General features: G+C 42.3%; 1 protein-coding gene across 2 annotated transcripts in view; it reads right to left on the bottom strand.

Moving 5' to 3' along the window:
* chsy3 (chondroitin sulfate synthase 3) overlaps positions 1-23,491 on the bottom strand; it is a 121,282-nt gene extending 97,791 nt beyond the window's left edge. Inside the window, exons 1-3 of one of the 2 annotated variants that reach the window (XM_067395738.1) lie at positions 23,370-23,418; positions 22,334-22,929; positions 20,605-20,888 (exon numbers count right to left, since the gene is read on the bottom strand). In XM_067395738.1, coding sequence (XP_067251839.1) covers positions 20,605-20,888; positions 22,334-22,929; positions 23,370-23,392 — 903 coding nt within the window. In that variant the 5' untranslated portion in view covers positions 23,393-23,418. Of the gene's footprint in view, positions 1-20,604; positions 20,889-22,333 lie in introns of both variants that reach the window. The other variant, XM_067395739.1, reaches the window with a different exon arrangement.
* Positions 23,492-24,141: the final 650 nt, after the last annotated feature.

The following is a 24,141-nucleotide window of genomic DNA, read 5'->3' on the forward strand; positions in this document are numbered from 1 at the left end:
CCAGACATTTAGCCCTGGTCTGCTTAGTCAAGTCAAGTCATCTTCATATAGCGCTTTTCACAATACATATCGTTTCAAAGCAGCTTCACAGTGACAATAGGAAAATTATTATCGAGCTAAAATTGTTTTTTGATTGAATCACTTCCGTTGGAAAAATTTGGTAATTATTACTTTAGGGGCCACTTAAATGACACCTTTCCTACTGAAAAACAAATACCTTTAATGCATTCCTGCTGTTCATTTATGTGTTTAGTCTATAGGTTTGCATGTTTGAGTGTGTATGTGCACAGAAGCTTGGTCTTTTAAAAAAAGTGATATTTGCCAAATTACCTGTCTAGTCCGCATAAAAAAGAAAAATTAGTTGTTCTATGCGAACTGGAATAATTTTGATAACGTTTTATCTATACATAGGGAAAGGAAAGGGAAGAAGGCCTTCGCAGGGGATAGTTAAACTGACACTTCAGGGCTGTCTAGGCACAGGTCAAGGCGCAGGTCCTTCATCTCATCTGTATACGGCCTGGATCTGGCAGGCTGCGGCAAACAGAGATAAACAGAGAGAGACTAAGTACACAGGTGTTATGGGAAGTGTTCCCAGTTCCAGCTGATCTAATCTATGCAGCCTAACAATTTACATGATTTGAAGCAAGTTTAAACAGATGTGTTTTTAGTCTAGATTTAAAGTGACAGAGTGTGTCTGCTTCCCAAACAGTGATAGGAAGACTGTTCCAAAGTTTAGATGCTAAATAGGAAAAGGATCTACCGCCTGCAGTTGATTTTGATATTCTAGGTATTATCAACTGACCAGAATTCTGCAATAGAATTATCGCAATAGATCGCAAAAAATCTTAATAGAAGGACTATTAAGAGCTCGCTCAAGTACTGCGGAGCTAAACCATTTAGTGCTTTGTAAGTAATCAGCAATATTTTAAAATGTATACGATGTTTAATAGGGAGCCAATGCAGTGTTGACAGAACTGGGCTAATATGGTCATACTTCCTGGTTCTGGTAAGAACTCGAGCTGCTGCGTTTTGGACCAGCTGTAGTTTGTTTAACAGGTGAGCGGAACAACCACCCAGTAGAGCATTACAGTAATCTAGCCTTGAGGTCATTGAATGCATGAACTAACTGTTCCGCATTTGTCATTGAGAGTATATGTCGTAGCTTAGATATATTTTTAAGATGGAAGAATGCGGTTTTACATATGCTAGAAACATGGCTTTCAAATGAAAGATTGGTATCAAAGAGCACACCCAGGTTCCTAACTGACAATGAAGACTTAACAGAGCAGCCATCAAGTGTTAGACAGTATTCTAGGTTATTACATGAAGAAGTTAGCGTATACATTGTCATTTTTAACACCAAACCTAAACGCATAGGGATACATTCACAACCAGATTGGTCAGCCTTTATGAAGTATATTTTGAGACGTTACAAGAATCCCTCTGTCACACACACAAATGAAGAACTGCTGTGGTGAGATGCAATTCTGACACCTGTACCGAACTGTGATGGGCAAAATTGTGATTATTATGAGAAAACTACCCTACCCTATTTATTCTCCCTGTATTTGCAATCCTCTGCTGGATCATCGTCGTACATTCCCTCATGTGTGTGTTTGTCTCAAGTCAAGTCAAGAAGTCAAGTTAGAAAGTCAAGTCAAGAAGTCAAGTCTAGTCTTGTTTCCCCCTTGGGTTAGTTTTTTTGTTGTTTTTTTTTTGTTTCATTTTTATTAATAAAAGCCCATTATATTCTGCGATTGAGTCCTCGCTTCATCCCCTCACCCACCATCCCTGACAATAACATGTACTTGTCAGCATTCTACCTCCTGTAGTTTGTCTCCATGCCTCTAGAGGCCCCCTGTGTTCCCCTCTGTCTTATTCTTCCTCGTTTGATCTTGTTAGCATTATCCAGGTCACCTGTGCCTTGTTTCTCTTAGGGTATTTTAGCTTTGTTTTTCCTTTTGTTCCTCACTTGGTTTTTGAGTCTTGGCTGCGTGCTACCTGCTTGTTGTTCCAAGTCTTTCCTAGTCCTTCCATTCTACCTCAAGTAAGGTGTTCTTAGTTATTTCATTGTTAAGGAGCTCTAGTTTTGTTTTCTCCCCTCGAGGAGCTTTTATTTTTATATGTTTCTCTCATGTTACCAATGCCTCTGTCTGAGAAGAACTTCTGTTAGATTTTTGGCTTGCAAAGACTTTTTTTTAATAAACCAACATTGCCTGGAGTTCTGCCTTGAGTGTTTCGTTTGGGTCCAACTTTACAACCTCTGTGGTCTAGTGGCAGATCTCTCAACTACCACATCAGAGACCCGAGTTCTAGCCCAGCTTGTGACAGAAAAACCAAGTCAGTCATGGACCCAGAAACACTTAGTTCCAAGGACCTGTTGGCAGTGATTGCTCAACACGAGGCATCTTTTCAGCGCCACGAAGCCGTTCTCAGCCGACAAGAAGAGCTAATGGGCAAACACTCTCAACTCTTGGCCGATGTGATGAGTTCCATCCGCCAGCTCTTCGAACGCCTCCCTGGTTCTTCACCTTCCTCTGCATCACCGCCGAGTGTGGACAGACCTTCTCCTGTGGCGGAGCCCCGACTGCCACCTCCTAAGCCCTTTGCTGGAGATCCCAGTTCCTGCCAGGGTTTCCTCACCCAGTGCTCTCTCACCTTCGAGCTCCAACCCTCAAGTTTTCCCACAGATCGCTCTAAGATTGCTTACATTATTACCCTTCTCTCAGATAAGGCTCTCTCCTGGGCCTCTGCAGTATGGGAATCCCAGGATGACTGTTGTGAGTCCTATGTGGCATTCGTGGAAGAATTCAAGCGAGTGTTTGATCATCCTGTCAGTGGTCAGGAGGCTTCCAAGCGCCTACTCACTCTCCGTCAGGGTTCCCGTAGCACTGCAGATTTCGCCATAGAGTTTCGGACAATAGCAGCAAAGAGCGGATGGAACGATGAGGCACTGAGGGTCTGCTTTCAAGGAGGGTTGTCTGAGCCACTTCAAGACGAGTTAGCCACTCGAGAACCAGCTGAGGATCTTGAGTCCCTCATAGCAATGGCCATCCGCCTAGACAATCGCCTGAGAGAGCGGAGAGTGGGAGTCACATTCTCAAGTTCCTCTGAATAGATCTGTTTCTCCAGTTGGTATTCCTGCATCCAGAACTTCCCCAGTTCCCGAACAGCTCCATGATTCCCCAGAAGACATGCAGTTGGGCCATTCCAGGCTTTCTCCCAGCGAGAGGGAACGTCGCAGGAGGGAGCGTCGTTGCCTCTACTGCGGTGCTTCCGGCCATTTCCGTTCCACTTGCCCCGAGCTCTCGGGAAACGCCTGTCCCCGTACAGCAACAGGAGGGCTGTGATGGGGAAAATTAGAGGTCCTCCTGCTAACGCCGTCCTGACAGTTCCAGCCACTTTGTCCTGGGAAGGCCACCAGCATCTGGTCCAGGCTATGATCGATTCTGGGGCCGCAGGCGACTTCTTAGATCTAACCTTGGCTAAGAAACTAAAGATTCCTACCCAACTTCTTCCTCACCCCCAGGCAGTTACCGCTTTGGATGGCAGACCTCTGGAACCAGGAAAAGTAACAGAGGCCACTCAGTCCCTGCAACTTACCATCTTTCAACACCAGCAGGAGGAGACCTTCTATCTTATTGACCCCCCCGAGTACCCCATTATCCTGGGTCACCCTTGGCTGCGCAGACATAATCTGCATATCGACTGGCCCACTGGCACTATTCTAAGTTGGGGTCCCACTTGCCAACTCTCTTGTCTACTTCAGAGTCCTCCAGCCCCTAGTTCTGAATTTCAAGACTCCGTCGACCTATCCCGAGTCCCCAGCGTTTATCATCAATTCAAGGCAGTGTTCAGCAAGTCCCGGGCTACCTCCTTACCACCTCACCGCACCTACGACTGTGCTATTGATTTACTCCCTGGCTCCTGCCCTCCCAGGGGTCGGATCTTCTCCCTGTCTCCCCCAGAGCGCTCAGCTATGGACATCTACATTAAGGAATCCTTGGCAGCCGGCATCATCCGTGCCTCTACCTCCCCAGCTGGGGCAGGTTTCTTCTTTGTTGAGAAGAAAGACGGGGGTCTTAGGCCTTGTATTGATTACCGGGGCCTCAACAAGATCACAGTTCGGAATCGATACCCCCTACCTCTCATGGCCACAGCTTTTGAGCTACTTCAAGGGGCTTCCATCTTTACTAAGCTGGATCTCCGCAATGCTTACCATCTTGTGCGGATCCGGCAGGGAGACGAATGGAAGACTGCCTTCAACACCCCCACAGGCCACTACGAGTATCTCGTAATGCCGTTTGGGCTCACCAATGCCCCTGCAGTATTCCAAGCGTTAATTAATGATGTCCTCCGGGACCTGCTCAATCAGTTCGTCTTTGTATACCTTGACGATATTCTCATTTTCTCTAAATCTCTGGAGGAGCATGAGGGGCATGTTAGCAGGGTACTCCAGAGACTCCTCGACAATCACCTCTATGTAAAGCCCGAGAAGTGTGATTTCCATGTTACACAGGCTCAGTTTCTTGGATTCATTGTCACTCCTGGCCACCTGGAGATGGACCCTAAGAAGGTAGAAGCGGTCCACAACTGGCCCATACCTACTACGGTCAAGGAGGTTCAACGTTTTATTGGCTTTGCAAACTTCTATAGGAAGTTTATTAAGAATTTCAGCTCTGTGGTGGCCCCCTTGACTGCGCTTACCAAGGGAGGAGGAACTAAGATTCAGTGGGGTCCGGAGGCAGCAGGGGCCTTCAAGGATCTCAAGTGCCGCTTCACTTCCGCTCCCATTCTTTTGATCCCTGACCCAGAAAGACCTTTTGTGGTGGAGGTGGATGCTTCAGAGGTGGGGGTAGGGGCCATCCTGTCACAGAGAGGTGAAGATGGAAAATTACACCCTTGCGCCTTTATGTCTCGTCGCCTGTTGGATGCTGAGTGCAACTACCACGTGGGGGATCGTGAGTTGCTTGCGGTAAAACTTGCCTTGGAGGAGTGGCGCCACTGGCTTGAGGGGGCTCAGCACCCTTTCCAGGTTCTCACGGACCACAAAAACCTAGAATATCTCCAGCAGGCTAAGCGGTTAAACCCCCGGCAAGCTCGATGGTCACTGTATTTTAATCGATTCCAGTTTCTCCTATCTTAGAGGCCTGGCACCAAAAATGTCAAGCCGGATGCCCTGTCTCGAGCCTACTCTCCTGAGACACAAGAGAAGCCTTTGACATCAATAATTCCGAGGTCTAGGATTGTCGCACCCCTTCAGTGGGAACTGGAAAGAGTGGTGCTCCTGTTTGTTCCTCAGTCTGCCAGGGCCCGGGTCTTGCAGTGGGGTCATGAGTCTCCCTTGACTTGCCATCCAGGAAGTGCTCGCACCCTTGACTTTCTCCAGTGGTGGTTTTGGTGGCCATCCATCAAGAAGGATGTTAAGGTCTATGTGGAAGCCTGCCCTGTGTGCAACCAAGGAAAGTCTACACACCAGCGACCTCAGGGACTGCTCCGTCCCTTACCTGTTCCCCGCAGGCCATGGTCGCACCTTTCTCTGGACTTTGTTACTGGACTTCCACCATCCCAGGACAACACGGTCATCCTGGTGGTTGTAGACCGGTTCTCTAAGGCTGCCCGGTTCATTCCCCTGCCCAAGCTGCCTTCGGCCAAGGAGACTGCAGAGCTTCTCATTAACCATGTCTTCCGTATATTTGGTATTCCCTTGGACATTGTCTCTGATCGAGGTCCCCAGTTTTCATCCCGGTTCTGGGGAGCCTTCTGCAGGCTTATTGGGCCCACAGCTAGCCTATCATCTGGGTTCCATCCAGAATCAAATGGCCAAACGGAACGAATTAATCAGGACCTGGAGACCACCCTCCGGTGTATGGCGGCTAATAATCCCACGTCTTGGGCCACCTATATAATTTGGGCTGAATATGCTCACAACACCCTCCAGTCCTCGGCCACTGGACTATCCCCCTTTGAATGCCAGTTTGGATATACGCCCCCATTATTCCCAGAGGAAGAAGCACAAGTAGGCGTTCCCTCAGCCCAACGCTTTTTCCAACGCTGTCGACAAACATGGAGGAAGGCCAGACTCACCCTCCTTAGTACTTCCCAAAGATACCAAGATCAAGCTAATCGCCGCCGCCGGACTGCTCCTAATTTCCGAGCCGGTCAAAGAGTTTGGCTAGCTACAAAGAACCTGCCCCTCCGGGTCGAATCCAAGAAACTTTCCCAGAAATACATCGGCCCTTTTCGCATAGCAAGGAAAGTTAACTCTGTTTCTTATCGTTTATTTCTCCCTCGTTCTCTTAGAATTAACCCCACATTTCATGTCTCATTACTAAAACCTGTCTTGTCTTCTCCCTTTGCCCCCCCACACAGACCCCCTCCACCTCCCAGGATCATCAACGGCCAGCCAGCCTACACAGTGCGCCGGATACTGGACTCCTGGAGGGTCCAGAACTCGTTACAGTATCTGGTGGACTGGGAGGGCTACGGGCCGGAGGAGCGCTCCTGGGTTCCAGCCAAAGACATCCTGGACCCAAGCTTGATCCGGGAGTTTCGCACCCGGAGGCCGGGGCGTTCTGGAAGGAACGTCAGGAGCCGTTCCTAGAGGAGGGGGTCCTGTCAGCATTCTACCTCCTGTAGTTTGTCTCCATGCCTCTAGAGGCCCCCTGTGTTCCCCTCTGTCTTATTCTTCCTCGTTTGATCTTGTTAGCATTATCCAGGTTACCTGTGCCTTGTTTCTCTTAGGGTATTTTAGCTTTGTTTTTCCTTTTGTTCCTCACTTGGTTTTTGAGTCTTGGCTGCGTGCTACCTGCTTGTTGTTCCAAGTCTTTCCTAGTTGTAAGTGTCATTGAAAGGATTCATGTACAAAGATGTTTATTTTTGTTCAGAAAAAAGGGGAATATTTTTGTTGAATATTATTATTACTCGCGCTGATAAAATGTGTCTTTATTTTCCTTAAGATGCAATATGTTTCATTATACAGTTACACCAGTTATTGTCTTTGATTTGGTACCGCTAGTATTGCGAGATTTAACGAGAGCTTGAGAGACTATCGGACCACAGGTACAATAGACATGCCCCCCCCATGCTCGGGACTTTCAGAGCGAGAGCCACGCTTAAGGCAGCTCCCAAAGCCTAGTTAACTAGCTGCATAAGGTACTTGTTTTGTACATGTATAATAACTGTAATTGTGAAGTTGTGTTGTGCTGATTATACTGTTCACTGTATACAGCTAGAAAACGCATACATTGATTGAATATTCGCCTAAAGACCTCCGAAGTGACAAGCGGCCACGAGGTAGCTATTTTTATTTTACACTTGTGTGCTTAGCAAGCCAAAGTGGAGTGTCTAATTGCACTGTTTACTCTGTCCTGTAGTTTTCACGGCGTTTCATGGCATTTGAGAAGGCTAATAAATGCGCCCGTACTCGAGAAACCGTGTGCAGTGTTGTCATTGAGGAGCTACAGTGAAAACTCGCCCAGCCCAGCGCCGGTGAGAAGCTCGAGTTGAAGACGGCAGCTACAGTGGGTCGCGGTACCGAGGTACACCACAAGGTGGCACCATTAAACCAGTTCACCGCTCCCCAGCAACAGAGCTCTGTCAATAAAAGACAATCAAAATGAAGTTAAGTAGAATACAAGTAAAAGACTACGGAAATAAGAGTGGTTTAAGCCAAGTTAAACTTAACTAAAGTTATCTACCGCACTTTATGGTTATCTTTTGTTTTCATTACTGAAGTTTTTATGCATTTGTTTGAAGTTAAAACTATTGAAGGTTCATTCAAGCTATAAGTTAACATAGCCTGCTGATTAAGAAGTTCATTATCAAAGGTTTACACAAAACAATAGTAATCTTAATGCAATATTTAAGGCACATATGCACTAATCTACATACCACTGCATATTTAAACTTACACTGAGTTAAAACAATAACATCTGACTAGACATAAAGAATGATTGATGAACCCAATGAAAAGAACTGCTCTGAACCAACTACTCAACCTGAAGCAAGGACTCGCAAGAGCGAAAGAACAAGAACATTAACCGAAAAAGGAAAAGAGCTTCAAGAAGACAAGCTTAAAGCTCTCAAGCGCAGATACAAGGTTGTTTATGAAAAATGGAGATATGAGGCAAGATTAAGTAAAGTAATATTGACTGATACAGCCATTGAGAGTGAGTTAACTGAGTTGATAGATAATGTGAATATTGCTTGCCGGAATGTACAAGCCATATACAATGAGATCCATCAGATACAAGCTCCTGATTCAGATATGAGATGCAAAGTAGATGCGTGTACATCCCTTTCAGATTTCATTGTAAAAAGGGCTGAAAAATGGCTAGAGGGACATGCTGAAGATGACAAAGAGCCATGGCCAGATGTTGGATCATGCTTGGAGTCGTCAGGATCCAAATCAAGGTCAAAGTCACAAGGGTCAAATTGTAACTCGGTTCTCTCAAGCGCGCAGTCAGTTAAAAGAGTAGAAGCAGCAGCTGATGCAGCGGCATCTCAAGAAATATTGGCTGTTATGGAGGAACAAGAGAGACAAGCAAGTGCACTACAAAAATTAGAAGTTGAAACCAAACAATGTGAACTTGAAAATTTGATAAGACAGCAAGCAATGGAAGAGCAGCGTAGGAAACTTGAACGTTTGGAAGAAATCAAAAGGTTGAATGCTGCCAAGGCCAGAGTAAAAATCTACAATGAAGCTGAAAACAACTATGAGAGCCGTAGCTTGCCGTACAGCAATAAACTGATGAGTGAATGTCATGCAGTTCCTATCACACCACTCGCACTCTTCCAAGCACCAAATGCCACAAGTTTTGCATTTACCCCACTCGCTAATACAGAAATCACAAGTCAAGCTCTCAAAGCCTCAAGTCCACCATTCATTCCTCAAGCAACACCAGTACCAACAGCTGTCACACAACTTCAGCAAAACTCAGATTTGGTCAGCATATTGGCAGAAGCTATAAGTGCTAATCATCTTCCAACTCCAGAACCTGCAATGTTCACCGGAGACCCCTTAAAGTTTAAAGACTGGCAGTTGTCATTCGAAACCTTAATCGAAAGGAAAAACATTCCCAAAAGAGAGAGACTCTACTACCTCAGAAAGTACCTTGGTGGGTCTGCAAAAAAGGCAGTTGAAGGATTTCTCCTAGTAGGTACAGATGAAGCATATGACTCAGCTTGGCAATTGTTGGAAAAGAGATTTGGTGATCCCTTCACCATCGGAAAGTGTTTCAGAGACAAGCTCCATAGTTGGCCTAAAATAAGCTCCAAAGACGGATGTGAGTTGAGAGAATTTGCAGACTTCCTTAAAAGTTGTGAAGCAGCAATGCCACGTATCAAGACGCTGGAAGTTCTCAATGATTGTATGGAGAGCCAAAGGATCTTGCTGAAACTACCAGATTGGCTTGTGTCTAGATGGAACCGCAAAGCGAAGGAGATGAGACAAACTAATGGAGATTACCCAGCTTTCCAGACATTTGTGGTATTCATGTCAACAGAAGCAGACTTAGCTTGCGACCCCATAACATCAATACAGGCGCTCAAAGGTTTGGAAGCAGATAAACCCAAACACTCAAGAAATCAAGTCACTCAAGCCAAAACTCTAACAACAAACTCAAGTAACTCAAGTCACAATGTTGCTACATGCATATTTTGCAAAAAAACTGGTCACTCTCTCGACAAATGTCGCAAGTTTGCAGAAAAGGCTGTTCAAGATCGCGTCAAGTTTGTACAAACAGAAATGCTTTGTTTCGGATGTTTAAGGACAGGACATCACTCAAAGAAGTGCGACAAGAGAAGCACATGTGACAAGTGTCAAAAGAGACATCCAACATGCCTGCACAATGACAAATTCACGGAACGTAAAGCAACAGCCCCTGTGAAAACAGATGAGTCTCAAGACAAGACAGGCACTCAAGTAAAGGTCGATCCTAAAGACAAAGATGTACCTGCAATTGCAACAACCAATAGAGTTGCTCAAGAAAGCCCAAGCACTTTGACATCATCTATATTACCTGTCTGGGTTTCATCCATAAAGAATCCAGGTCAGGAAGTACTGGTGTATGCACTCCTCGACTCACAGAGCGATACATCTTTCATCTTGGATGAAGTAGCCCAAGACCTTGACACAGACAAAAGCAAAGCCAGTTTACGGCTATCGACGATGTCCGCCAAGTTAACCGTTATACCATGTGAAAAGCTGTTAAACCTACAAGTAAGAGGATTCCACAGCAAGCAGAGGATTGCATTGCCACCAGTCTTCACAAGAGAGTTCATCCCAGCGAATAAGTCACACATTCCAACGTTTGAGACGGCCTTGAAGTGGCCTCACCTTGAAAGGCTGGCAGATAAGTTACCTCCACTGCTGGAATGTGAAGTTGGCCTACTTATCGGCTACAACTGCCAACAAGCCCTTTTACCAAGAGAAGTTCTGGCTGGCACAGAAAATCAACCCTATGCGCAACTAACGGATCTTGGCTGGAGCATCGTTGGTTGCTCTTATCAAGTACACAATCAAAGTGATGTTATTGGCACCAGTCACAGAGTCATTGTGCATGAAGTAACCCCCACAGTGCAACAATCAGTTGAGCTCAGGCAAGAAGTGCACTTTGTATGCAGAACCCAAGTGAAAGAAGTCACTCCACTGGATGTGATAAAGGCTCTGGAAGCAGATTTCGCTGAGCACACAACAGATGACAATCCAGTCTCCCAGGAAGACATACTGTTTATGTCAAAGGTGAACAAAGGCATTAGGCAGAAGGATAATGGTCATTACGAACTCCCACTTCCATTCAAAACAGACAATCCAAATCTCCCAAACAACAAACAGTATGCAGAACGCAGATTGTCTTCACTGGAACGTCGTCTCAGAAAAGATGAGAAATACTATAAGGATTACGTCAAGTTCATGGATGATATCATTTCTCGTGGAGATGCAGAAAGGGTCCCAGAGCTGGACAACGAGACAGCCTGGTACATCCCACACCACGGGGTGTACCACCCCCACAAGCCCGACAAGATCCGTGTAGTTTTTGATTGTTCAGCTCGAAAGCAAATACTCCAGGCGTTGTGCAAAGACAAAGTCAATTGGGACGATGATCTCCCTGAACACATCCTGCCACAATGGGAATCGTGGCTCCGAGACCTGCCCAAATTAGCAGCTCTAAAAATCCCACGAAGCTACTCGCAGAACATTGACATTGCACAATACGAACTACACAACTTTTCAAATGCAAGTCTTAACGGTTATGGTGCCTGCTCATACCTCAGAGCAATAAGCAGAGAAGGACAGATCACCTGCTCACTCGTCATGGGTAAAGCAAGAGTTACACCCACTAAACAAACGACCATCCCAAGGCTTGAGTTGTCTTCCGCCGTGACTTCAGTCCGCAACGCAGATGTAATCAAGCAAGAACTTGAAATCAAAAATCTCCAAGAGTTTTATTGGACTGACTCACAAGTTGTACTAGCCTATATAAACAACGACGCCAAAAGATTCCACACATTCGTTGCAAATCGTATCCAACGAATAAGACAAAGCACAAGTCCCGACCAATGGCAACATGTCATCTCCGAAAGCAACCCAGCTGATCACGCCTCGAGAGGCTTGGATGCAACTCGGCTTAAGGACTCGAGCTGGATACGGGGTCCCGCGTTCCTTTGGCGGCAGGATCTTCCAGACAGGGGGGAGACGGTGGGAGAAATGCTCGAAGCAGATCCTGAGCTTCGTAAAGGTCACACACACACCATTCAGACAAAATAAGCAAACACCTTGCTGGAACGCATAAAGAAGTTCTCAGACTGGTCAAGAGCAGTAGGAGCCATTGCTCGACTCAAAAGATTCATCAAAGAGTTCAAAGGCTCACAACAAAGAACAAACAAAGCTTCTGATCTCGAAGAGAGAAAGGATACTGAAATCTTCATTATCAAGCAAGCGCAAAGAGAAGCCTTTGCTGAAGAAATAAAGAAAATAAGATCACAAAGAGAAAGTACTCTACACAAGCGCAACAGAATAAAACAGTTGAACGCTTTCCTGGACAAAGCAGATGTTCTCAGGGTGGGAGGACGGCTATCCCAATCAGCCTTACACCATGAAGTCAAACACCCCGCAATTCTTCCCAAAGAATCTCACGTGTCAGCCCTACTCGTCAAACACCACCACGAACGTGTACACCACCAAGGAAGAGGCATGACTCTAAATGAATTGCGTGCAAATGGAATATGGATTCTGGGATGTGGAAATGTGGTGTCTTCGCACATCTATCACTGCGTGAAGTGTAGAAGATACAGAAGAGCTACAGACGTCCAACAGATGGCAGATTTGCCAGAAGTGAGAACAGAAACAGCCCCTCCGTTTACTTATTGTGGCGTTGACTGTTTCGGCCCTTTCATAGTAAAGGAAGGAAGAAAGGAAGTCAAAAGATATGGACTACTGTTCACATGCTTATGTTCACGAGCTGTGCATATTGAAACTCTAGACGATCTAACAACAGATGCCTTTATTAATGCCCTTCGAACTCTCATAGCAATAAGAGGCCCCGTCCGGCAACTAAGATGCGACCAAGGGACAAACTTTGTGGGCGCCAGGAGAGAGTTTACGGAGTTAATGAAAGGAATGGATCAAGAACGCCAACGAATCATTGGATGCGAGTTCGTGATGAATGTCCCAGCAGCAAGCCATATGGGAGGCGTCTGGGAACGTCAAATTCGAACGGTGCGAAGCATACTAACAGCAATGCTACACAAGTCCTCAAACAGACTCGACACAACGAGTTTAAGAACATTTCTTTATGAGACAATGGCAATCATCAATAGCAGACCACTAAGTGTTGAACATCTCAACAATCCCGCCGGTCCAGAACCACTTACGCCAAATCACATATTAACAATGAAGTCATCAGTTATTCTCCCTCCTCCCGGACAGTTCTCCAAAGAAGATTTGTATTTGAACAAAAGATGGAGAAGAGTACAGTTTCTTGCAAATGAGTTCTGGCAGAGATGGAAGCGAGAATACCTGTTAAATCTCCAACAGCGACAAAAATGGCAGAAAGCATCACGTAACCTACAAGTAAATGACATAGTGATTCTGCAGGACGACAATGCACCAAGATGTAAATGGAAACTTGCTCGTGTGATAGAGACATTACAAAGTACAGATGGAAAAGTTCGAAAGGTGAAGCTGAAGACCAGTGACACTACTTTTGACAAAGGAAAACCACAGACGAGACTAATACACATAGAAAGACCTATTCACAAGATTGTGACTTTAATCGAGGCTGATAAAGTTCATACACATAGTCAAGACTCAGACACTTCTTAGAAAATCACATTGAAAGTTTGGTGATTTTGGTAGGAGTGTAAGTGTCATTGAAAGGATTCATGTACAAAGATGTTTATTTTTGTTCAGAAAAAAGGGGAATATTTTTGTTGAATATTATTATTACTCGCGCTGATAAAATGTGTCTTTATTTTCCTTAAGATGCAATATGTTTCATTATACAGTTACACCAGTTATTGTCTTTGGTTTGGTACCGCTAGTATTGCGAGATTTAACGAGAGCTTGAGAGACTATCGGACCACAGGTACAATAGACATGCCCTCACATGCTCGGGACTTTCAGAGCGAGAGCCACGCTTAAGGCAGCTCCCAAAGCCTAGTTAACTAGCTGCATAAGGTACTTGTTTTGTACATGTATAATAACTGTAATTGTGAAGTTGTGTTGTGCTGATTATACTGTTCAATGTATACAGCTAGAAAACGCATACATTGATTGAATATTCGCCTAAAGACCTCCGAAGTGACAAGCGGCCACGAGGTAGCTATTTTTATTTTACACTTGTGTGCTTAGCAAGCCAAAGTGGAGTGTCTAATTGCACTGTTTACTCTGTCCTGTAGTTTTCACGGCGTTTCATGGCATTTGAGAAGGCTAATAAATGCGCCCGTACTCGAGAAACCGTGTGCAGTGTTGTCATTGAGGAGCTACACTAGTCCTTCCATTCTACCTCAAGTAAGGTGTTCTTAGTTATTTCATTGTTAAGGAGCTCTAGTTTTGTTTTCTCCCCTCGAGGAGCTTTTATTTTTATATGTTTCTCTCATGTTACCAATGCCTCTGTCTGAGAAGAACTTCTGTTAGATTTTTGGCTTGCAAAGACTTTTTTTTAATAAACCAACATTGCCTGGAGTTCTGCCTTGAGTGTTTCGTTTGGGTCCAACTTTACAACCTCTGTGGTCTAGTGGCAGATCTCTCAACTACCACATCAGAGACCCGAGTTCTAGCCCAGCTTGTGACAGAACTGAATCATGCACAATAAGACCATAAACTTGTTTTAAGCAAATAGGGTCCAATTCCATTTCATGTTGACTTTAGGTGTGCATTCTGTATTGTGAGAATGTTCTATTTAACACACATTTAATTTCTCTTCCTTAAAGGGTTAGTTCACCAAAAAATGAAAATTCTGTCATTAATTTCTCACCCTTATGTTGTTCCACACCCATAAGACCTTTGTTCATCTTCGGAACACAAATTAAGATATTTTTGATGAAATCCATGTGTTATAAGACATTGTTAAAACCGTCGACGTGACTGCAGTGGTTCAACCTTAATGTTATGAAACGACAAGCGACTTTTTGGGCCAGATTTACTAAACAGGGCAAAGTAGCGTGAGAGCGCAATTCCACAAATGCACCAATGTTCCACCACAGCATCGTTCATGAAAAAAGAGACAGCGCGCATGGAATAAACTACGCATTTCTTAACATTTACAGTATTGAATTAAAATAAAGTAACGAGAGGAACGTTGCCCATTGTAGCGAAGTAAAAGTACAGATTTTTCATTACAAATGTACTCAAGTTAAAGTAAAAGTACCCATATTTTAATCTGCTCTAAAAAGTACAAATTTTCCAAAAAACTACTCAAGTACATGTAACGAAGTAAATGTACTTCGTTACTACCCACCTCTGCGTATGAGTGCTGCCAGAATTGCTGCAGAGGTTGAAGGGGTGGGGGGTCAGCCTGTCAGTGCTCAGACCATATGCAGCACACTGCATCAAATTGGTCTGCATGGCTGTCATACCAGAAGGAAGCCTCTTCTAAAGATGTAAAGATGATGCACAAGAAAGCCTGCAAACAGTTTGCTGAAGACAAGCAGACTAAGGACACGGATTTCTGGAACCATGTCCTGTGGTCTGATGAGACCAAGATAAACTTATTTGGTTCAGATGGCGTCAAGTGTGTGGTGGCAACCAGATGAGGAGTACAAAGACAAGTGTGTCTTGCCTACAGTCAAGCATGGTGGTGGGAGTGTCATGGTCTGGGGCTGCATGAGTGCTGCCGGCACTGGGGAGCTACAGTTCATTGAGGGAACCATGAACGAGCAGAGCATGATCCCTTCCCTTAGGAGAATGGGCAGCAGGGCAGTATTTCAACATGATAACGACCCCAAACACACATCCAAAACGACCACTGCCTTGCTAAAGAAGCTGAGGGTAAAGGTGATGGACTGGCCAAGCATGTCTCCGGACTGGTACCCTGTTAAGCATCTGTGGGGCATCCTCAGATGGAAGGTGGAGGAGCGCAAGGTCTCTAACATCCACCGGCTTCGTGATGTTGTCATGGAGGAGTGGAAGAGGACTCCAGTGGAAACCTGTGAAGTTATAGTGAACTCCATGCCCAAAAGGGTTAAAGCAGTACTGGAAAATAATTGTGGCCACACAAAATATTGACACTTTGGACATTTTCACTTAGGGGTGTACTCACTTTTGTGGCCAGTGGTTTAGACATTAATGGCTGTGTGTTGTTATTTTGAGGGGACAGCAAATTTACACTGTTATACAGGCTGTACAATCACTACTTTACATTGTAGCAAAGTGTGCTCACTTCTGTCAGATACTGTGTGTGTATATACATATATATATATATATATATATATATATATATATATATATATATATATATATATATATATAATATACACCTTCACATTTTACTATAGAAATGAAACTTGGATATATTTTAGAATAGTCAATGTGCGGCTTGTATAGCAGTATAGATTTACTGTCCTCTGAAAATAACTTAACATACAGCCATTATTGTCAAAATGGAAAGTATGTTCTCCCTTCTACCATGCAGTCTCTGTTCTCTGTGGTGTCTCCTCCTAGCAGCAACAATTGCAGCCATGTCACAAAATGGGTTAAGACATGCTTTTTTGGGGCGTTAAATAATGGCGCAAATACCAGTAAATTGACCAGCTCAAACATTAGTAAATCACGTTGCGTGATTCATTTAAATACTCTCCTCCCATAAATTTTGCATCTGAAAGGAATACTCCTACAAATGCATATGCAATAAGGTTAGCCACAAAAACAACTCAGTCCACGCCTTTTCAGTGCTAATTTTGCACTGTCGTGTCCCGACAGTAGTTTTTTAACGCCAAAAGAGGGTTTGTGCTAGTGCAAGCTCTTAGTAAATCTGGCCCTTTGTGAGCAAAAAAAAAAAAAAAACTAAACAAAAAAAAAAACTTTATTCAACAATATCTTTTCTTCTGTGTCATTCTAATACATTGTTTATGTCCAGCGCTTCCAGATTCTACGTGGGAACGCCGACTCGTTATTGGCCGGCTACTGCGTCAGCATCACATGCATGTGCTGTGCTGCACATGTGTGCAGCTTTGGCCAATACTGAGCCAGCATTTTGGTGTAAACACGGAAGCCTTCACTGTGCTTACTGCTTCACCTGTGTAAAGATAATGAAAGGGAAAAGAAGAGATTGTTGAATAAAGTCGTTTTGTTTTGTTTTTGTGCACAAAAACTATTCTCGTCACATCATAAAATTAAGGTTGAACCATTGTAGTCACGTCGACTGTTTTAACAATGTCTTTAGTATATTTCTGGACCTTGAAAGTGTTGATTATATTGCTGACTTGGACAAGTCATATACCTCTCGCTCAGATTTCATCAAAAATACCTTGTTTGTGTTACAGAATTTTCATTTTTGGGTGAACTAACCCTTTAATGTCACTGCCTAAGATATCTTGACATATTTATCAAAAAATGTGGCCAAAACATTCCCATACTTATGTGTGTGTAAATATTTGCTTGCTTTTGCTTTGCTCAGTGAAAACATTTTGAAGATACAGTTCAACCCACACAACATGAAGTGTCAGAGTGAGGGAGGAACATCAAGCCTTTAAGTCTGCATGGAGGAAATCTGCGCTGAGGAATTATCGGACAAAAACACAGCTCACTCTCTCAGAGTCTATACTCACATGAAATCAAGTCAAGACTCACAATCAAATGTGCCATTTTTCAGTATTCTCTTCAAGCAGGAACACTGATCAATATTCATGTCCTTCAATGCAAAATTAAAGATTTCTTCTTGCTAGCTATGACTAAAAAAAAAACAAAACAACAAAAAACAACAACAGGCCAATACAAAAAATAAAGCCAATAACACAACCAGCTGACTTCAGCATCACTTTCATTTTTATTCTTCAGATGATACAAAAATCTATCTGCATGCTTGCAGAAATAACATGCCACAAGAATATGGTCATTATTTTATACCACGGTATTAACATCTGGTACAGCACAGTTCTCTTTGTAAGCATGTCATTGAGGTATTAAAGTAAATGGTGTGTGTTAGTCAGTAAACGCTGTGTGTTAGTGTTTGTGTCTCTGAGGTGCTGAATACATTTAACAGCGACTGAATGAATCAGTGACATAATGCTGTGTCAGTTCCTGTCCTGAGCTGCATGATAAACCATCTCTCAGATGGACCCATCGGGCTCTAGCGACCCCTGACGCACCAATGCCGCTGTGATCATCAAGCCTTATATCAGTACCGGCCTACAGAAAAAGGCAGCATTGGCTTTGGGCATGTGGCTAAAAGCAAGAAATTTACTGGTAGGCCAGTCTTTTTTGCAGTCTGGAAAAGATGTTAGAACCCCTCTCCATACCTATAAGCAGCCAAAGCACAAACCTATCTGGGTCTACGAAACCATTCATAGTGGGCACCACTGGCTGGTGCAGGAGCATGCAGTTACATAAGGTCTGTTTTCAGCAGTACTTTAGACTGGAGATAAATCCATTTTACAAAGGAAAAAACCAAGTCGAGTCAAATTTATTTGTATAGTGGCCGGTAACAAGGGCTTGAGCCACTAATGCAGTTATAACAGAGAGAGAGACTGACTGACTGATTTAAGCATCTGTGAAATACCCGAGTCTGTGCGGTTCAACAGTTCAGCAACAGTGTCTAACAGTGAAGATGAGTGTTTATCTCCTTCAAAAACAGTATTATGTAGCTTTTTTATTTAAATTAAAGTCACAGGGCAGTGCTGACAACAATTTTCTGTACACATGTATGTTTCTGTGTGTGTGTGTGAGTGTGTTCTGCATGTGTGTGTGTTCTGTATGGGAGAGAGTGTAGGAGAAAAAGAGCATACATTACATAGATAATTAAACGTAATTTCTTAGGGAAGACATGGATATAGTTTGTCATTTTTATTCTATAGTTTGTTGTATTTATTTGCTTGGTCAATGTCTTTGTTGTTTTTAGTTGCTGTTGTCAGTTGTAAGGACCTTTGAAATAAATGAATTCATTTGTGATATGGAACAGTAATGTGATCTAAACCTGCCTGGAACTACTTTAGCTGTGCATTTACTGGAAAATATTTGCACACCTTAGTAAGCAGTTGTAGTTATTTTTACATGTACCACATACAATAATTCATTCCTTTTTTCAATTTTAAAATAATTGCAAACAATTTCATGATGTTAAGGGGTACTGATATTAAAAGTCATCTTCTCATTGGCTACATGTTCTGTCAGTCAAAACTTGACCACAAAAACAATGTCTCGCAGTATACAGAAAAAAGTATAGGATGTGCCTCTCAAAACATCACAAAATCTGACTGCAAAATCTAACCTTGGACATTTTGAGTCATGCGAATGCAGATTAGAAATCTGTCACAATACTTTGCTCTTAGCTAGTCATGTGACAGCTTCAAAGCCATAGGTGTGCAGCCAGAGTGAAAGCACATGCTCAAACACCTGATGCATGCACATGCCTGTTAAGAGTCATGATGCAGAGATTAACATGGGGAACTGAGGTGCCCTTCTTCTCCCAATAATTCACTTTCACCCTCCACATCCAATAACAGGCAGAAATAAAACAAGACAAGCGTACACTTGCCAGGAAGGGAACCACATACATATAGACACACACACGACGGATGCCAGATCTGTTCACTCAGTTTTTTTGAGACACTGTATGATAACGCTATGTAGGCAAATCCAGTATCATGAAACCTCTGAAGATGTTTAGCAATGCAGATTTGTTGCATATGATTACATTGCCATGAATACTGAAATGAAAGCATGAATAAAACATTAAAAGTCTCTGTCCCATGGCAAACCAGAAAAACACTGCTCCATCGACACAGAGCTATGTGTTTACATGCAGTATAACTGGTTTCACAGCTATTCGGTGTAATACTTGTCTGTCAGTATGTCTGACATATTAATAGTACAAAACTCATCAGCTGTCCTCGTAGTATCATTGGCAGACAGAAACCTGCAGATTATCAGTAATTGTCATTCAAATGAAACCTGCTTTTAAACCTCTGTTTCTAGCAACTATGGATGAAACAATACCAACATTTTAGATACAAGTCTCTGGTACCTTGGTATAAAATATCAGTAACACTTTACAATAAGATTTCATTAGTTAACATTAGTTAACTTCTTTAGTTAACATGAACTAAGAATTAACAATACTTCTACAGCATTTAATAATCTTAGTTAATATTAATTTCAACATTTATTAATGCATTATTAAAATCAAATGTTGTATTTGTTAACATTAGTTAATGCACAGTGAACTAACATGAACAATCATTAAAATTAACTAATGTTTACCAAATGAGAACGTATTGTAAAGTGTTACCAAAATATCAATACAAATAAGCAGCAAATAAACAGCCTGATGATATGAAACCAGAGCTACTTCAATGTCAATAATTTGCAATTGATGTTGTAAGATATATAAAAATGCTGGCATCAGCTATTCATTTAGATGACACATAGAAGAGCATACAGTTTTCCATATTGTTACATGTCCTATCCTAGAGAAAATATGCACATTCATACTCTTCTTGCATTTCAAGACATACACACAAGGTTATTTGGGCCCTACTGTCTAAATCACACGTTATCTTTAAATCCAACTTTAAGTTATCCCTCTGAGAGCATTGGCTAAAATGTCTAAAGGAGGACTATAATCTGGCAACTGATATTCAGAAGAGAAATCTAAAAGTAGAGGCACATCACAACGGTGCATGCAACAACAAATCTGAACTGAACTGAACAAATAATCCACTGTAACCCTGACCAGCACATATTTATGTCTTTAATTGAATAGTACAAGAAATATCATGCATTAACATTCCTATCATTTGAAGCAGAGAATCAAAATGTAAACACGGAGTAATGAGAGGTTAAGATAAACTCGAACTCTAGAGACTCTAAGACGGAGCACCTAAAGTCAGCACAATTCACCCCATTCAAACCAAATTCCACAGAAGCATGTTAACCGGTGTTACCTCGTATGACCAGACGCACTGGGTCCCTCCAAAACGCCTGACGCAGCGTCCTATCTCCACATCTTCATGAGTAGTGTACATCTCCCTGAGACAGGACCCAATGTGAGGTGCCATCCTGCGGAGAACCTCCCGGCTGAAGATCATGCCTGGACCACCCATGCAGAAGTTCTCTCCAGGCTCCAGGGCCAGTTTACCCAGCTCCTCTGTGGTACCAAGACCCGTCTGACCGAGATACAGCGGTTTACTACTGTTAAGAGAGCGAAGAAACAACTCCAACTTCTCACCTATAGGAGGTAGAATCATTGGAGAAACAATGAGGTTAAAAGAAAAATCTAACATAGCCATTTATATCAATTCTATATGGTAAGTTATGAATGACTAATATTCTTAAACATACTAATATTAACATTAATTAATGTACTTAACATTTCTCATCAAGTGTAGAACAAATTATAGACAGTATTAAGTCACATTAGATGACCTGTGAAATAAAAAGTTGAAATAAAATAGCTGTTATTTTTGCATAAAGCCAGTCCTATTCATATCTTTATGCGTAAAACCTTTTTAATGAGGAAAAAAATATATTGTCTTCACCAAATATAGTTTGATTGACCAATGGATACAGCCACCTAAATTGATTTGTACAAACTAATGACAGCGATCAAACATCACTGACTAAAATCAGAGTTCAGATTAACATCTCAGATTAACATCTGAGTTCATTTTACAAAAAAACCTGCCTAGAGTCTATCCGGGTCATATTTCACCCCAGAAATCAAAGGAAGGACATTATATTTTGCATAAAGAAAATGAAGCCTGATTTTAGGACGATTATTATTGTTATTATTAACATTGTGACATTATTTTAATTTTACCCTTAAATTCTGATTACTCTAATATATAAAAAATAATCTTATATTATATATTTTTTTTATATATATATTATACATTTATTTTACTGTAAAAATTAAATCAAATGAAAATCACCATGAAAAAAAAAGCTTAATGTAAAATGTCTGGATACATTACATTAATACGTATTTGGGGAAAGTTCAACTGTCATTAAAATAATGTCCAAATGCAAAACATCTCAGTGGTCCTACAATAAGCTTCCAAAACATATATAATTTCCCTTAAAAAGGCACTTTAACTCATTGTCATTATTTTAAAGTTGTTTGTTGTAAAAATATTTCAAAAGCTCTGTGTATGCATCAAAATGCTTCAGCACAGCAATGTCTGGTAAAACTTTAGTTTAGTGTCATTGTTACATGTTACATGTAATTACTGTAGTAATAACTATAAATTATGCATAATTACATGCAATTACCCCAAACCAAACCCTCATCCTAACCCTAACCCTACAGTAGTTAATTATTATTATTTAGTACTCAAATGTATAATTACACTGTAATACTGACACCTTAAAATCAAGTGTAACTCAATGTCTTTTTTCACTCTTGCTCTTCATATTCATATCATACCCTTATTCATACTATACTTTTATTTTTATTATTCTTCCTGGTTTGTCTTTTATTGTATATTATTTTATGTTTTATTGCCTTGTACTTTAATATATATTATTGTATATTCTTTTATATTTTATTGTCTTTGTTTTTTATGTCTGTTCTCCTTCTACCCCATCTTTCTCATGAAGACAAAACAAAGTAGGAATTTCATTGCACTAAGTACATATTAAAATAAAGATCTTGAATCCTATTCAGCTATTCACCTCTGATGTAGACATCGTCATCAGCCCTCATAAACCACTCATATTTATCCAAATAATGGTCGTGCATGTACTTCAACATCATGAAAGACTTCTTCTGAGGAGGGTATGAATCGTCCACCTCTGTCAGCGAGATAACAGGCACTGGAATTGGCAAGGGCACCTTCTCAGAGCCCTCACTGGAGAAGAACTCCACCCGCCCGGGGATGCTGGGGGTCCACGTCCTGTAGGCAGCCACGGCCCTGGAGGCCAGATACTTCTGAGCTGTCATGACCCCCACATACAAGAAACTATTAGCTGGAGGTACAGGTCCCGCTCCACTGCTGTTCCCTGTCCTATTAAGCTCCTCTTCACCTTCATCACTGCCTTCCTGGCTAGAGAAGACTGGCTGCAGCTGCTTGTGTCTGCCACTGGTTGATGAGGTACTGTGGGCGGTGTCTAAAACTTTAGCCTGAGCCCTGGCGTTATTGTAGTATGTACACACTGAAGACCTTCTGTTCTTCGCACTGATTTCTACAACTCTGGGCACAACCAGCCACGACGCGGCTGTGAAGCCCAGAAAAACCCCCACGATGACGCTCACCAACGGTCTTCTAGACCTGAGGGCCATCGCACAGTCAATACAGCAGATTACTCATATACAACAGTCTCCTCAAACTGATATGTGCATTTTAGAGTCAAATGACTGACGACTATGATTATCTAACATCTGCAAAGTGCGTTCGCGTGCACGTCGCGCAACCCGAAGGTGAGTGTTGTCCCATTACACGTGAGGTAAACATCTTTCAAATGTATCGATCACAAAATTTATCGGTTAAAATCCATCCAAGTGTTGATATCGCAGCTCTCTTTTCAATTCTCTCTTGCTTGGCGAGGAGAGTTTAATATAATTCTTTCGGTAGTTGCCAACGGCGCTTACAATACACATTACTTAAGTGAAAACGCGTCACACTGTAACGTTTATAAAGTTGACGCTTCCTTTTCCAAGCAATGAAGGCTTGCGTTGTGCCGTTCTCCACTGAAGACACCGTTTCCTCACCTCACTATAAAGACATACTGCATTCACGTAACCCTTTTCCTCATTCAGCTGCTTCAGTCTCCACAGACTCGCCATTTTCCTCACAGTTTGACGCGAAGAAACGGAACTTTTTCTCCTCGTCTCTCAAGCATTTCTCCGGGTTTAAGCCTCTGGGCGCACTGATGTAACGGGACAAACGCTCTTTGCTTCGCCTCAGTCACGGGGCGGAGCGAAACAGCTGCGCTTTCTCTTCCCTGGCTGACGTTTGCAGGGAAATCCAAAGAAGGCAGGAATTTCACTGCGCTGGGCTTCATCGGTGTACTGACTCTGAATATTTGATTTAAACATAAGCTACATACACGATGTCTAAAAGTCACAAGACTACGTGTACCCAAAAGATAAAATGAATAAATAAATAAAAATAAAGTTGTAAGTGATGTTTTTATACTATGAATAACATTTAGCCTCTGCCTGACAGATACCAACCCACGTAATGACAAATTACACCTGACTGAGTGGCCTGCCAAAAAAATAAAAAATAAATAAATAATAATAATAATTTTTGGAAATACCTAATCGGTGGTGTGACTATCTAAAACATTAAAAATATTTGGGAAACCTGTTTGGAAACTGTCAATACCTGCATAAACCTGCAATAGGCCTACCACATATTTTCATCATGTACAGAAACTGATAAGGAACTTCTTGACTGTTAAAACTGTCAATACCTGCGTAAACCTGCTATAGGCCTAGTACCACATATTTCCATCATGTACAGAAACTGATTAGGAAC

The sequence above is a fragment of the Chanodichthys erythropterus genome, chromosome 10 (assembly GCF_024489055.1).
Source record: "Chanodichthys erythropterus isolate Z2021 chromosome 10, ASM2448905v1, whole genome shotgun sequence".
Taxonomy (NCBI): Eukaryota; Metazoa; Chordata; class Actinopteri; order Cypriniformes; family Xenocyprididae; genus Chanodichthys; species Chanodichthys erythropterus.